The sequence below is a fragment of the Puma concolor genome, chromosome C1, assembly GCF_028749965.1.
Source record: "Puma concolor isolate L17-30 chromosome C1, mPumCon1.1.hap2, whole genome shotgun sequence".
Lineage (NCBI taxonomy): Eukaryota > Metazoa > Chordata > Mammalia > Carnivora > Felidae > Puma > Puma concolor.
The window spans coordinates 35,485,645-35,500,940 of record NC_141674.1 but is presented as its reverse complement, the minus strand read 5'-3'; the positions used below and the strand labels follow the sequence as shown (position 1 = coordinate 35,500,940).

General features: G+C 39.0%; 1 protein-coding gene across 3 annotated transcripts in view; it reads left to right on the top strand.

The window, feature by feature from the left end:
* Positions 1-15,296, top strand: part of EIF2B3 (eukaryotic translation initiation factor 2B subunit gamma) — a 125,501-nt gene that overhangs the window by 29,154 nt on the left and 81,051 nt on the right. For all 3 annotated transcript variants that reach the window (XM_086716794.1, XM_025932703.2, XM_086716795.1), the window contains exon 4: positions 8,270-8,429. In XM_086716794.1, coding sequence (XP_086572920.1) covers positions 8,270-8,429 — 160 coding nt within the window. The remainder of the gene's footprint in view (positions 1-8,269; positions 8,430-15,296) is intronic.

The following is a 15,296-nucleotide window of genomic DNA, read 5'->3' as shown; positions in this document are numbered from 1 at the left end:
TTACAGATGCTTGTTCCCCAGCACTAGGTTAAACTCTGGTGACACAAAGATAAAAGAGCTCCTTATGAAACTCAAAGTCTAGGGGCACCTGGGTGGCTCAGTCGGTTAAGTGTCTGACTTTGGCTCAGGTCATGATCTGGCAGTTCGTGGGTTCAAGCCCGGCGTTGGGGTTCTGTGCTGACAGCTCAGAGCATGGAGCCTACTTCAGATTCTGTCTCTTTCTCAGGAATAAATAAACATTAAAAAATTTTTTTTTTTAAGTTGAAGCTAAAATCCATAGATAATTCAATATGGGTGCAGTCATTCAAGAATAAAGGACTCCAGGGGCACCTAGGTGGCTCAGTCAGTTAAGCATCCAACTTCAGCTCAGTTCATGATCTCATGTCTCATGAGTTCGAGTCCTGCATTGGGCTCTGTGCTGACAGCTCAGAGCCTGGAGCCTGCTTCAGATTCTGTGTCTCTCTCTCTGCCCCTCCCCTGCTCGCACTCTGTCTCTCTCTATCTCTCTTTCAACATTTTAAAAATTTAAAACAAAAAAAATAGGGGCACCTGGGCGGCTCAATCGGTTAAGCATCTGACTTCGGCTCAGGTCATGACCTCATGGTTCATGTGTTGGAGCTTCTGGCTCTGTGCTGACAGCTCAGAGCCTGGAGCCTGCTTTGGATTCTATGTCTCCCTCTCTCTCTCTGCCCCTCCCCTGCTCACACTCTGTCTGTCTGTCTGTCTCTCTCTCTCTCTCTCAAAAATAAATAAACATTTAAAAAAATTTTTTTAATTAAAAAAAAAAAGTCTAGATGGGAAAAAAACCCGTTTAACCCAATTTAGTTATTTAAGGTCTGTAATGGAAGAGAAAAGACTTCATTTCTAGCTGAGATAATATATTGGGTACTGTCTTTTATAATAATTGTGACAGGACCTGCAACTTGATGGATGAATGTGTGGTGGGATGGGAAAAGAGAATGGGGAATGCATTTTTGGCAGTTTACTCCAGCAAGTTAACATTAGCTATGTGGTAGGGGAATTGTGGCAGAGAAGGCTGAATTAGGTAGGTGGAGTCATATTTGAAAGACCTTTAGTGTCATACTAAGGAATTTAAACTCATCTTACAAAGCAGTGATATTCTAAATGGGGTGATCTCAAAGCCGGGGGTGTGTAGGATGGAGTACCAGAGGAAGATGTTAGAATAGAATCTCTAGTTCTTTTAATTTTATCTCTTCACTTAAAAAAATATCAATTTTTGTATATGTTGTCTGAAGAGCATATTATATCACTTATGGTGATTCGTGTATTTTTAAATAAATTTTAAAAGTAAGTGGGAATAGGGGCACCTGAGTGGTTCAGTTGGTTAAGTGTCAGGCTTCGGCTCAGGTCATGATCTCACGGTTCATGGGTTCAAGCCCCGTGTCAGGCTCTGTGCTGACAGCTGAGAGCCTGGAGCCTGCTTCAGATTCTGTGTCTCCCCCTTTTGCCGCCCCTCCCCCACTCACGCTCTGTCTGTCTCTCTCTCTCAAAAACATTAAAAAAAAATTCTTTTTTGGGCGGCTAGGTAGCTCAGTCAGTTGAGCGTCCGACTTTGGCTCAGGTCATGATCTCACAATTCATGAGTTCGAGCCCCGCATCGGGCTCTATGCTGACATCTCAGAGCCTAGAGCCTGCTTCGGATTCTGCGTCTCCCTCTCTCTTTCTGCCCCTTCCCTGCTCACGCTCTGTCTCTGTCTCAAAAATAAATAAACATTTAAAAAAATAAGAATAATAAAATAAATGAATAAAAATTCTTCTTTAAAGTAAGTGGGAATAGTTGAATAAATGTTCAACTTTTTTTTTTTTTTATGTTTGGAGAACATTATTTTAGGCTGTCTTTAAGCAGGGAAATGAAATAAGTAGTGGAAATTGAACTGTGGATTAGAATAGGGGAAAACTGGAATGAGAGAGACCAGCTAAGAGACTGGAAGAATACTTTGAGACCTAAACTAAGGTAGTGCAGTGGAGATAAAAGAAAAGGACTTGGTGACCAGTAACATGTTGGGGTAGGGGACTGGGCAGGAAAGAGAGAGGAATTCATTCCTAGATTATGGCCAGATTTCTCACTTCAGATCCTGGTGGTGGTGACATTATGATTAAGCTAAGGAACACAGGAAGGATGTTTAGCTCTAAGCCTAAGGATTATCACATTTCTTACAGACTGAGTTGGTCATTACTTCCTCTGCACCTAATGCCCCAGACTCATTAAAAACAAAATGGCAGTTGGCCCTTTGCCTTGCACTTTGGGAACTGCAGACTGGGAGTGTTTTCCAAACATTTTCAATGGAAATCAAGCATGGTGAGGTCTCCATTGCAGTTAGACATTGGTGTTTATTAAAACACCAAACTACTGGGGCGCCTGGGTGGCGCAGTCGGTTGAGCGTCCGACTTCAGCCAGGTCACGATCTCGCGGTCCGTGAGTTCGAGCCCCGCGTCGGGCTCTGGGCTGATGGCTCAGAGCCTGGAGCCTGTTTCTGATTCTGTGTCTCCCTCTCTCTCTGCCCCTCCCCCGTTCATGTTCTGTCTCTCTCTGTCCCAAAAATAAATAAACGTTGAAAAAAAAAAAAATTAAAAAAAAAAAAAAAAAAAAAAAAAAAATAAAACACCAAACTACTCTTGACGGTTGGATTGGGATTGGACCGCATAGGAAATGTAAATTGTAAACATTCGTAGTAGCACCAAGTAGCTGAATTCATTAGTTCCATATGGGCAGGGGTGGAGTACAGGGTGGTGATTTGGATCATAGCCATTGTTTGTGGAAGTGCTGGGTGGGTAAAAGCGAGGTTACCTTGCCTTTACGGGTTTTCTTCCAGTGGAATAAGTGTTTTTCTCTCTCCATGCCATAGGAAATTGTTTGCCAGATTGTGTTATTTATAACAATCTGTCATGGAGCAGCTGCCAGGAAAAGAAGAAAGGCTATTCCCAGTAGCTCTTACCACCTCCCACCATACCGCTACCAGCTCACACACATACATACGGTTTTCTGATTTAACTTTTGTTTTTTTCTTCTAGTTTTACTCAGTGGTTTTGGCTTGATTGAAAATGTTCTTGTAATGAGAAATTTCTGGGCCTTGCCATGGCTTTGTAATTGGGTTTTCTGAGCTTAATTTGTTTGCTTTAGCCAAAACTAACTGGCAGCAGTTGGAATTTTGAATTCCTGGAGGTCTTGAGCTCTCCCCAAACACTAACATGCTGTTTTCACCTTCCCTTAAAGACCTTGTATGTTTCCATACAGTTTGTCAAAACTGGACACATTTGCGATCCTTTAGAGCCGTGCTTTTTGCGCTTGACATTGCCCTAACCCTTCTAAAGGAACAGACTTGGGATAAAGGGATACTGAGGACTATTAGAACAGTGAGTAGGGAGGTCTGAGGAGATTCCATTTGGTCTCTGCAAAAGAAGAGGCTTACTGTTGGCGTTAGAAAAGAACTGGTTACCTGAAACACGAAGCAGCGGAGGATTGGTGTGTCCAGGGAACTTTTCAAGTTAATTGCATTTCAGATATACAGTTCCTTCACAGTCCAAACAGTCTATGTTTATTCATGGCTTGTGGTCACACGTGATCAGAAATGCCTCTGGCTGTTAACAGTTTCTCTGCTTTTTCTCTCTGGGTTCCAGTTAGTAGAAGAATATTTGCATTTCTAGAATGGGCTTTACATTTTTAGAATAAAAATCAAACAACAGTTATTTATTTTCTATTATAGCATTTATAAAAATGTAAAGAGAAATAGGTGGTAGTATGAAGATACAAGGATGATTGTTTTCCTTTTAGACTTTTGTTTCTTTTTCCAGGATTTCCAGCTTTGGAAACAACGTACATTGATCAAAGAGCAAAGACTTCCCTTTGGAAGTGGTGGAGTTGCAAAGAGGATGGGAATGTGTTTGGTTTGAGTGAGTTTTAGATGGAGCGTTTTCTGGGGATAGAGGCAGGAGAGGGCCTGATGGAGTAGCACCTCCATCTGTATCCCAAGCCCTGCCCTTTCTGAGTGACGCCTCTCTTTTCACACTGAGAGCAGATGGCAACCAAACAGTGGGGGGAGGGGTCTGTTTCTTGTGCTCCTTGGGGATTTTGCATTCAGCTTAGCAAAAAGTCATCTAAAAGCAAAGAGAAAAACGAAGCGGTAGACTGTTCACATTTACCCAGGACTTGTTTGTCATTCACTACACTGACAGATTTATTTTTGGCAAATACTCAATGATAACCGCACTTATTTTCCAAGATGACATTGTCACCACTTCAGAGGCATTTGCATTGGGATCATTTTCTTCACTTTGGAGTACACTTGATAATTAAATTTATTGTAGAACAGTCAGCTTGCAAAAATCAGCCATCTTATTAGAGAAAGAAGTTCTCTTTTCTCAGTAAACTGTCATTTTCATTATAATGAAATGGGACTTCTGTACTGCTGTCCTGATATGTCTTTAATAATAGCCCATGTTCCCTGCCTTCCTATGCATTGTTACAAGAAGTAGGGTTCTGTATGCTATCTCTTCCTGAGCTTTCATATACATAGGCTGATTTGCTAATATTTGGTGGTTCCTAGATGGTGACGTTAGGAATTTTTTTTCCTAAAAAAAAAAAAAATTTTTTTTTTTTTAGCTCTGTTAAAATCCAGAAGGAACTAAGATAGCTTTAAGCAAAAGAGTAGAAAAAATCCAAATTTGAACTTTTTAACTTGAAGAGGCTCTCAAAAGGAATTGTTTAGGCTATAAATAATAAGTTATATGTGTAGAAAAAGAAATGATGGTTCTTGTATTTCAAGAAGTAAGCCAAGGCCTCAGTCAGTTAAGTGTCTGACTTCGGCTCAGTTCTTGATCTCAGTTTGTGAGTTCGAGCCCCAAATTGGGCTCTTTGCTGATGGCTCGGAGCCTGGAGCCTGCTTCAGATTCTGTCTCCTTCTCTCTCTGACCCTCCCCGACTTGTGCTCTGTCTCTCAAAAATAAACAAATGTAAAAAAAAAAAAAAAAAAATTAAAAGAACCAAGCCAAGGCATTCTTATAGTTGAGCCTCAATTTCTTTTTTTTTTTTAATATGGAATTTATTGTCAAATTAGTTTCCATACAACACCCAGTGCTCATCCCAACAGGTGCCCTCCTCAATGCCCATCACCAACCCCTCCCTCCCTCCCACCCCACCCCCATCAACCCTCAGTTTGTTCTCAGTTTTTAAGAGTCTCTTATGTTTTGCTTCCTCCTGAGCCTCAATTTCTGAGGAAACATGACTTTTTACTGTAGTAGAATGTGAGTTGAAATCATCCATTTTTCCCACCCAAAGCAGGAATCTTGATTTTAAATTAAAATCTTAGAAGAGCAGGAACCACGTACAAGAATGTCCATGTAGATACTCATTTTATTTATTCTTAAACCAGGAATAATTTAGTTCAGTGTTTTTCAGACTTTTTAAAATAGCAAAACCTGTCTTCCAAGCCAAAGCTTATACAGAAGCCTATCTAAGAAAATAAAATTAGTAAAAGAGGAGTTTCCCTGGTTGACTCAGAAAGGGCAGTAGGAATCAGGCTTTACTTCAGGCCCCCCTCAGAAACTGCAGGTGTGCTATTGAGAAACATTTGTGTAGTTAATTTAAATTGCAATTTAAGGAATTCATTTTTCCATTGATTGTTTTGGGACTTCTGTTTTCTGCATTTATGATAAAGTGTAGTAGCAGAATGTATAGGTAGCAATTTGTTAAAAATATATTAAGTAGCCTTTCTTAGCCACTCACTTTAACACTTCCTAGTGCACTCTTTCAGAGTAGGGCCTGGGTGAGCATAGAGTAAGTGCTCAATAAATGTTAGGTAAGTGGGGCGCCTGGGTGGCTCAGTCGGTTGAGTGTCCGACTTTGGCTCAGGTCATGATCTCATGGTTCGTGGGTTCGGGCCCCCGCATCGGACTCTGTGCTGACAGCTCAGAGCTTGGAGCCTGCTTCAGATTCTTTGTCTCTCTCTTTCTACCCCTCCCCTGTTCACACTTTGTCTCTCTCTCTCAAAAATAAATAAATATTAAGAAATAATAAAAAAATAAACGTTAGGTAAGTGAATTGTTGCAAGTGATAATCCAGTTTCTGCTTGAGCACTTCTAATGATGGGAAATTCATTGCCTTACAAAATTACTCTTTTTGACTAGCTCTGATTGACAGATATAAGTTAATATGGAAACTAAAAATACTTTTCTTCCTGTGTTTCCTCTTTGTTCTTAGTTTTGCTCTTGGGCTATTCAGGTAAAATTTGGTTCTTCCTTAAGACTGCCAGGTATTGGGGTGCCTGGGTGGCTCAGTCGGTTAAGCATCAGACTTCAGCTCAAGTCATGATCTCACAGTTCATGGATTCGAGGCCTCTGTCAGGCTCTGTGCTGGAGCCTGCTTCAGGCTCTCAAAGCCTGGAGCCTGCTTCAGATTCTGTGTCTCCCTCTGTCTCTGCCCCTTCCCTGCTTGCACTATCTCTCTCAAAAATAAACATTAAGAAGAAAAAAAAAAGGAGAAAAGACTGCCAGGTATTTAAAGAATGCTTTTAGGGGCACCTGGGTGGCTCAGTTGGTTAAGTGTCAGGCTTCAGCTCAGGTCATGATCTCACGGTTCGTGGGTTCAAGCCCTGCATCAGGTTCATGCTGACAGCTTGGAGCCTGGAGCCTGCTTTGGATTCTGTGTCTCCCTCTCTCTCTCTGCCCCTCCCCCACTCTCTCTCTCTCTCTCAAAACTAAATAAACATTAGGAAATAAAGTTTTTAATAAAGAATGCTTTTTTTTTTTTTTAATTTTTTTTTTCAATGTTTTTATTTATTTTTGGGACAGAGAGAGACAGAGCATGAACGGGGGAGGGGCAGAGAGAGAGGGAGACACAGAATCGGAAACAGGCTCCAGGCTCCGAGCCACCAGCCCAGAGCCCGACGCGGGGCTCGAACTCACGGACCGTGAGATCGTGACCTGGCTGAAGTCGGACGCTTAACCGACTGCGCCACCCAGGCGCCCCAAGAATGCTTTTATCTCTTTCTTTCTTAATCCCACCCCATAATCCTTGTCCTGCCCACTGTCTCCCCTACAGTCTTTTCCCTATTAAACAGCTTCTCTTCTTTCACTATTATGTTTCTAGCTCTTTGACCACCTTGATCATCTTCTTATTGATGCTTTTTTAGTTTATCAAGTATACTCCTAAAATATGATACTCCAGTTGATATCTAGTACCCATAGTGTTGGGTACTAGACAGACCAAAATTTATAAGTATCTAAGTTTAGGTGTTTTGGGTGCCTAATACTGTGGACTAGAAACTCCCTTAAATTGGTTTTCAAACTACCAAAGCTATGTTTCTTCAAACACTATTCACTAGTACAGATTATTTATTTATATGAATAGTCATTACAAGTTGTTAGATCTTAGTTACCTAAGTAAACCTGTTTCTTTGTCTGTAAAGTACAAATGCTAATAGTGCTTACTGCATAGTGTTCTAAAGATTGGGAATGCATGCAAAGTTACCATGATTCCTGGCCAATAGTACACACTCAGTAAACGTTAATTACTATTATTTGTTATTATTGTAATTAATCTGAATTACCAGACTTGCAATCAGAATACCCACCACATGAGAAAATCTTTTTTTTACTTCATTGATTTATTCATTCATTCATCAAATAATTACTAAATGCCTATTATGTGCCAGACACTGTGGTAGTTAGTTTTCATATTTCTTATCCATAAAAATGAGAACTAATAATATTAATAATAATCCCACACCATGGTGTTATTATAAGAATTAAATGAGTGCTTTTATACATACCTGAGGTTGTATTGTAATTATTTACTAATTACATTGGTTTCCTTGAGAGATGGGACTTATGTTATATTCACCCTTTTATTTTCTAGTACTATAGCAAAGTGACTGTTTCATAGTATTTCATAACCATATGGAATCATCAGACTATGTGAAAATGTTTTTCAAACTGTAAAGGGATATATAAATTTATGATCATTAATTACACATTCATGGAAATAGACAATGTGGTGGTTTTCAGACTCTGTTCCTTAGAGCCCAGGATTCCAGTGGTCCCTCAGATTCAGCAGCAATAAGGCTCACCCAAGGAGAGGCAGATATTCAGTTAGAACAGCCTATTTATGTTACTTATTCTGCTGCTATAAAAAAAGTTTGAAAACAAGTGTCCAGTTTGTGTGTGCTTCTAAGCCATTGTAAGTTTGTCCTGTGATGATTTTCGTGATCCATTGCCTTTTGTGATATTGACTTTCCCCTTCTCCATTTGACAGACAGATGTTCTAGTCCTGAGCTGTGATCTCATAACAGATGTTGCCTTACACGAAGTTGTAGACCTGTTCAGAGCTCATGATGCATCCCTTGCGATGTTAATGAGAAAAGGCCAAGATGGCTTAGAACAAGTTCCAGGTCAAAAGGGGAAAAAAAAAACAGGTAAGGAGACTGGAGTTTGGTTTATTTGTATGTTAGGTTTTTATAATTATTATTGTCATTCATGTTTTCACTTAAGAAACATTTATTGAAAATAAAGGATGTGTTCAATTTAGGGCATCTGACAAGCTCTGTTGGTAGAGCATGTGACTCTTGATCTCAGGGTTATGAGTTCAAGCCCCATGTTGGAGGGAAGGAAGGAAGGGAGGAAGGAAAAGAAAGGAAAGGAAAGAAGGAAAGAAAAAGAAAGAAAGAAAGAAAGAAAGAAAGAAAGAAAGAAAGAAAGAAAGAAAGAAAAGGAAAGAAAAGAAAGAAAGAAAAGGAAAGAAAAGAAAGAAAGAAAGAAAGAAAGAAAGAAAGAAAGAAAGAAAGAAAGAAAGAAAGAAAAAGAGAAAAATTGATTCATTTATTGAGAGCTGATTGCACTGCAGGCACTGTGCTAGGGGTTGATGACATAAAGTCAGAAAAGACAGTTCCTGACTTGAAGAGGCTTAGAACTATTGATTAGATTCTGTAAAGTCCAGAGGATTTGTGTGCAGAGAGGAGCACTCAGAATTATTTGCATTGTGTTTAAGGCTCAAATAATTGAATGCATATATCTAAGAAACAAAAAATCTAAGATCAAATATTAAAAAATAAACTAGGGATACCTGGATGACTCGGTTGGGCATCCAACTCTTGATTTTGGCTCAGGTCATGATCCCAGGGTCATGGGATTGAGCCTCATGTCAGGCACTGCACTGAGCATGGAACCTGCTTAAGACTGTCTCTCTCTCTCCCTCTCCCCTTCTCCCCCACTTTCATCCTCTCTCTCTCTCTCTCTCTCTCTCTCTCTCTCTCCCTCTCTCCCTCTCTCTCCCTCCCTCTCCCTCTATCTCTCCCTCTCCCTCTCCCTCTCAAATAAAAAATAGAATAATTTTAGGGGCACCTGGGTGGCTCAGTCAGTTAAGCATCCGACTTCGGCTCAGGTCATAATCTCATGGTTGATGAGTTTGAGCCCCATGTCGGGCTCTGTGCTGACAGCTCAGAGCCTGGAGCCTGCTTCAGATTCTGTGTCTCCCTCTCTCTCTGCCCCTCCCCCACTCATACTCTGTCTCTCTCTGCCTCTCAAAAATAAAGAAATGTAATAAGAAAAAAATATTAAAAAAAACAATTTTGATGCTTAAATTGTCACACCTTGGCCATTGAAAGTTTATTTAAGCTGACTCCTCTCTTTGAGAACATATGATGTACACTGGTAACCTGCTTTTTAGCTGAAGTGTAATTACAGAAGACAGGGAAGCAGGGAATAGGACTGGAGAGGATACAGAGATCAGACTAGAGTTTGGACTTTATCCTCAAAACAGTGGGGAGTTGGGGTACCTGGGTGGTTCAGTTGGTTGAGCATGCGACTTTGGCTCAGTTCATGATCTCACAGTTCATGAGTTTAAGCCCCATGTCGGGCTCAGTCTGTTGAATGTCCAACTCTTGATTTCAGCTCAGGTCATGATCCCATGGTTCATGGGTTGCAGCCCCACCTCAGGCTCTACGCTGACAGTGCAGAGCCTGCTTGGGATTCTGTTTCTCCCTCTCTCTCTCTCTGCCCCTCTCTGCACATGCTCTCTCTCTCTCTCAAAATAAATAAATAAACTAATAAACAAATTAACATTAAAAAAAAAGAACATCTTAGAAAAAAAACAGTGGGGAGTTGTTGAGGAATTTTATTGTATGTGCTGCTGAAGTGAGCACAAGTTGTTGAGGAATTTTAAACGAGAATGTCTGATCAGATTTGTGTTATAGAAGGATTTTCTATTCTTAATATGAAATTTTGAATTTCTCTGTATTTGTATTTTATTATATTTGAAAGCTGAGTTTCACCTAAATAACTGAGTTTTAAATTCCTCCTGTGGAAGGGCCCCTGGCTGGCTCAATTATGCATTCGACTTTGGCTTGGGTCATGTTCTCATGGTTTGTGGGTTCAAGCCCCACATGGGCTCTCTGCTGTCAGCACAGAGCCCACTTTGGATCCTCTGTCCCTTCTCTCTCTGCCCCTCCCCCACTCGTGCTCACACACACTCTCACGTTCTTCCAAAAATAAATAAACACTAAAAATAATAATACAAAAAATAAATTCCTCCTGTGGAATGCTATGCATTTCAATGACAAGAATTTTTTTTTAAGAACCCTAATATTCTCAGATTGTATATTTGGTCTGCCTCTTAGCTGTTATTATGTGCCAGAATAGGCTACAGTCCCCTTTCTCCCAGATATTGTTTAATAGAGTGGATCCGGTAGGTCCAAGTTTCCCAAATGGTGTTCTTACCAACTTAACAAGAAAATGACTAATGGCTAGATGTTTCAGCAACTATCTTTCCCCCTCTTGCCATTTCTTTCCCAGAAGATTTGTAGATGGTAGATTCTGAGGAGGGCAAGATCAAATTCATGTTTGGATTTTTGGGACTTTTTTTTTTCCTTACTCCAGGTCTTTACACATGTTGTTCTCTGCCCAAAATCCTCACCATCCCCTCTCCCCACAACACACGTACTCTAAATTTAGCTTAGCCTTCAAGTTCTTTTCTGAGAGGGGCCTTTCTTGACCCTCTAATATGAAATCATACTCCTTTGTTTGTCTAAATATCGTAGCCCTGCTGTCTTATTTACTCTCTCCTCTACTCAACTGTAAGCTCTGTAAGAGCTGGGATCATTATATTCTATTTTGTTCATTTTGTCCCCAGCACTTGGCCTAGTTTTGGCCCATAGCAGTCAATAGATGTTATCGAATGGTTGAGGAGCCTACCTGTAAAGGCAATTCTTATTGTCCTCCACCCAGTAAGAGAAATTAGATTCAACTTTTATTTAGTCCATCCAGTTCACTGTAGTATTTCTTAAACTCCTCCCCACTTCTCAGAGTTATATAGCCTTGGTCCAGGCTAGATTCAATAAATATCAGTGTGCTTGAGAATCACACAAATGAAAGCTGTCACTTGGCTGTCACCTCTCAATCAGCTTAGCTCCCTCTGCACTAACAAATGTTGGCAGGCCTTCTGAGCCTGTTTGTTTTTTGGGGTTTTTTTGTTTTGTTTGTTTTTTTGCTTCAGCTTTCTTTATTTCTCAAAGCTGAACTGTTAGAAAACTCTCTGCTTGGGTTTCTGCTTTATCTCTTTTCTCTTCTCAATCCCCAACTCCCCCACTCTTTCTAATTATATTTAACAGAACTGACTTGAAATCCCAGCATATTGAAAATCGAAATTGTTGTGATTGAAGAAACAGCATGCAGAAGTAGGTTCAAATATGCTAGAATTTATAAGTCACAGTGTACAATAATAGGAGCATATGTAAAATACAGGGTGCAATTTAATGCCCCAGTTACAGGGAAATATATTTAAAAACATGGTATTTGAAAAGAAGGAGGAACAACTTACTAATATGCAGACAGGCTACTTGGAATGAGATCCCTGACTTATAAATGCATTAGGTTTTGATATAGTCATTGAATTTAGAACATACTATATGTAAAGTTTATGCTAAGCCTCATATGGGAAACAAAGATAAGATTTGCTCTCAAACTAAAATCTAGTGAATTGCTGAAACTAATATTACACTATATCTTCACTAACTGGAATTTAAATAAAAACTTGAAACAATGAAATAAAATAAAATCCATTGAACGGGGCTAGGTAGTTTTGTTATTTACCAAGTTTTATATCCATGAATGGCCTACCAGCATTTTGTGGATAGTTGCTTAATATCAATCACATCAGTGGTAAGTGGTAGAATCAGACCTTGAACCCATGCTTTCTGACTCCATAGCCTGGACTTTCTTTTTCTTTCTTTTTTGAATTTAGTTTTTGTTTTTATCAAAGTTTTATATGCTCATAATTTAAAGACTGATGGAATTATCCAAGTTATATTATAATAAATAGCAGTCGTTAGCCCTGTCTATTCTCACCTTACTCAGAGGCAGCCACTTTCAACATTTTTAGCTAACTTTTTTTCACATTTAATTCCACATCTCCAAATAACGTGGTTTGTTGTTTTTTGGGTTTTTTTTTGCTATGTCTTCGTATTTTTAGTTTTAGGAATTATTTACTTATTTCCTACTATGGAACTTAAAGCTGTAGTTCTGTTTTACCGTACCCTCTACCCCCACCACACACATGTAAACTTCTAGTCTCCCCAATTTTTGCAGTATTTATTAACTGAATATTTAATGTTTACTATAACTGTTTAAATGGTATTCACAGCTGAACCTTGTATATGATTTTCTCCTTCCTCCTTTTATTTTTCTAAAAATTGTCTTGTTTTTTCATTTGCTTATTTTTCTGTGTATTTATTACTAATTCAACATCAGCGTCAGTTGTGTGAATTCCTCTCATTACTTTCCAACACATTCAGTGTTCTCTCAGTTTAAGATTCTTGAAGATATCTCTCTTAGAGCTTTTCTGGATTAGTTGTTCTGCTGTGAAACTACCATTTTAGGTTCACCCTTCACTGTCATATTTTGAAAGTCATTATTTTCCTCTTTCCCAGTTTATTTCTTTTATTTATTTATTTTGAGAGAGAGAGAGAACAAGGGGAGAGAGACAGAGGATCTGAAGTGGGCTCTGTGCTGACAGCAGAGAGCCCAATGTGGGGCTCAGTCTCACGAACTGTGAGATCATGGCCTGAGCCAAAGTCAGACACTTAACTGACTGAGCCACCCAGGCGCCCCTTATTTTATTTTTTCCTCTTTTCTTAGTTTATACTCACTCTTTTGTGGAACATATCCTCTTGTAGCCTCCTGAGATGAGGTTTGTAAAAAATAAATTTTTGAGCTTTTGCATGTCTTTATTCTATCCTCATAGTTGTTTGATATTTTGGCTGGGTATAATCTTCTCTTAGAAATCATGTTTCCCCAAAATGTTGAAGGTATTATTTCACTGTCTTCTAGCTTTTCTATTAAGTCTAACACCATTCTGATTCTTCATTCTCTGCATGAAACCTTCCCACCCACCCACCCCAACCTTTTGGGAAGCTTATACAATCTTTTTGTTTCCAAAATTATAAAATTTCACACTGATTATCCTCAGTATGGTGTAATATCATCCCGTGTTAGATGATAACAGGCCTTTCGATCTGAATATTCAAGTCTTCAATTCTGAAAAATTTCTGAAACTAATCTCTTTTTTTTAACACACCACCAAACTCAAAATTTAAAACAACTTCTATCAATGTGATCTCCATGTGTCCCCAACTCATTATTGTCCCTATCTAAGGTACCCTTGCTGAATCCTGTGTTTATTATTTTTCTTTTTTTTCTTTCTTTTTCATATAGTTATATCTCAGCTTTTTGTATTCCTAAAAGATATATGTATTATTTTACTTATTCTAATTTTATACAAAAGATAGCATGTATTCATTCAATTTATTCAATGTAATCCCTATCAAAATTGTAGTGTTGGGGCACCTGAGTGGCTCAGTCGATTGTATCCAGCTCTTGGTTTTGGCTCAGATCATGATGTCACAATTCATGAGTTCAAGCCCCACGTTGGGCTCCACGATGACAGTGCAGAACCTGCTTGGGAATCTCTCTCTCCCTCTCTGTCTGCCCCTCCCCAGCTCACATGCATGCTCTCTCCTCTCTCAAAATAAATAAATAAACTTAAAATAAATTCCAATAGCATTTTCCTCAGAAACAGAACCAAAAAAAAAAATCCTAAAATTTGTATGGAGCAGTAAAAGAACCCGAATAACCAAAGCAATCTTGAGAAAAAACAAAGTTGGAGGCATCATGCTCCCTAATTTCAAATATTTTAAAGCTATAATACTTAAAACAGTATTGTGTTGGCATAAAAACAGACACACAGATCAGTGGAACAGAATAAAGAGCACAGAATTAAACCTACACATATATGGTCAATTAGTTTATGACTAAGGAACCAGTATACCATGGGTGCTAGGAAAATTGTACAGCCACATGCAAAAGAATGAAATGGGATCACTATCTTATACCATACACAAAAATTAACTCAGAATGAATTAAAGCCTTGAATGTAAGACCTGAAACTATACAGCTCCTAGAAGAAAACATAGGCAGTAAGCTTCTTGAGATAAGTCTCCTTGATTTTTGAGTCTGACACCAAAATCAAAAGCAACAAAAGCAAAAATAAACAAGTGGAACTATATCAAACTAAAAAGTTTCCATGCAGTAAAGGAAACCATCAATAAAATGAAAAGGCAACCTACTGAATTGGAGAAAATATATGTAAACCATATATCTGATAAGGGGCTAAGAACTCATACAACTTAATTGCAAAAAGAAACAATCCAATTAAAAAATGGGCGGAAGATTTGAATAAACATTTTCCTTTTCTTTTTAAGTTTATTCATTTATTTTGAGAGAGAGAGAGAGCATGAGTATGAGAGGGGCAGAGAGAGAGGGAGGGAAAGAATCCCAAGCAGGCTCCATGCACTTAGCATGGAGCCTGATGCAGGGCTCGATCTCACAAACCATGAGATCATGACCTAAGCCAAAATCAAGAGCCAGATGCTTAAGCGACTGAGCCACCCAGGTGCCTCTGAATAGACATTTTTCTAAAGAAGACATGCAGAGGGCCAATAGGTACATTAAAAGATGCTTTACATCATTAATCATCAGGGAAATACAAACCACAATGTGCTACTACCTCATACCTGTTAGAATGGCTATTACCAAAAAGACTAGAAATAACAAGTGTTGGTGAGGATACGTAGAAAAAGAAGCCCTCATGCACTGTTGGTAGGAATGTAAATTGATGCAGCCATTTTGGAAAACAGTATGGAGGTTCCTCAAAAAATTAAAAATAGAACTACCATATGATCCAATAAGTCTACTTGAGTATTTTTCCAGAGAAAATAAAAACACTAATTTAA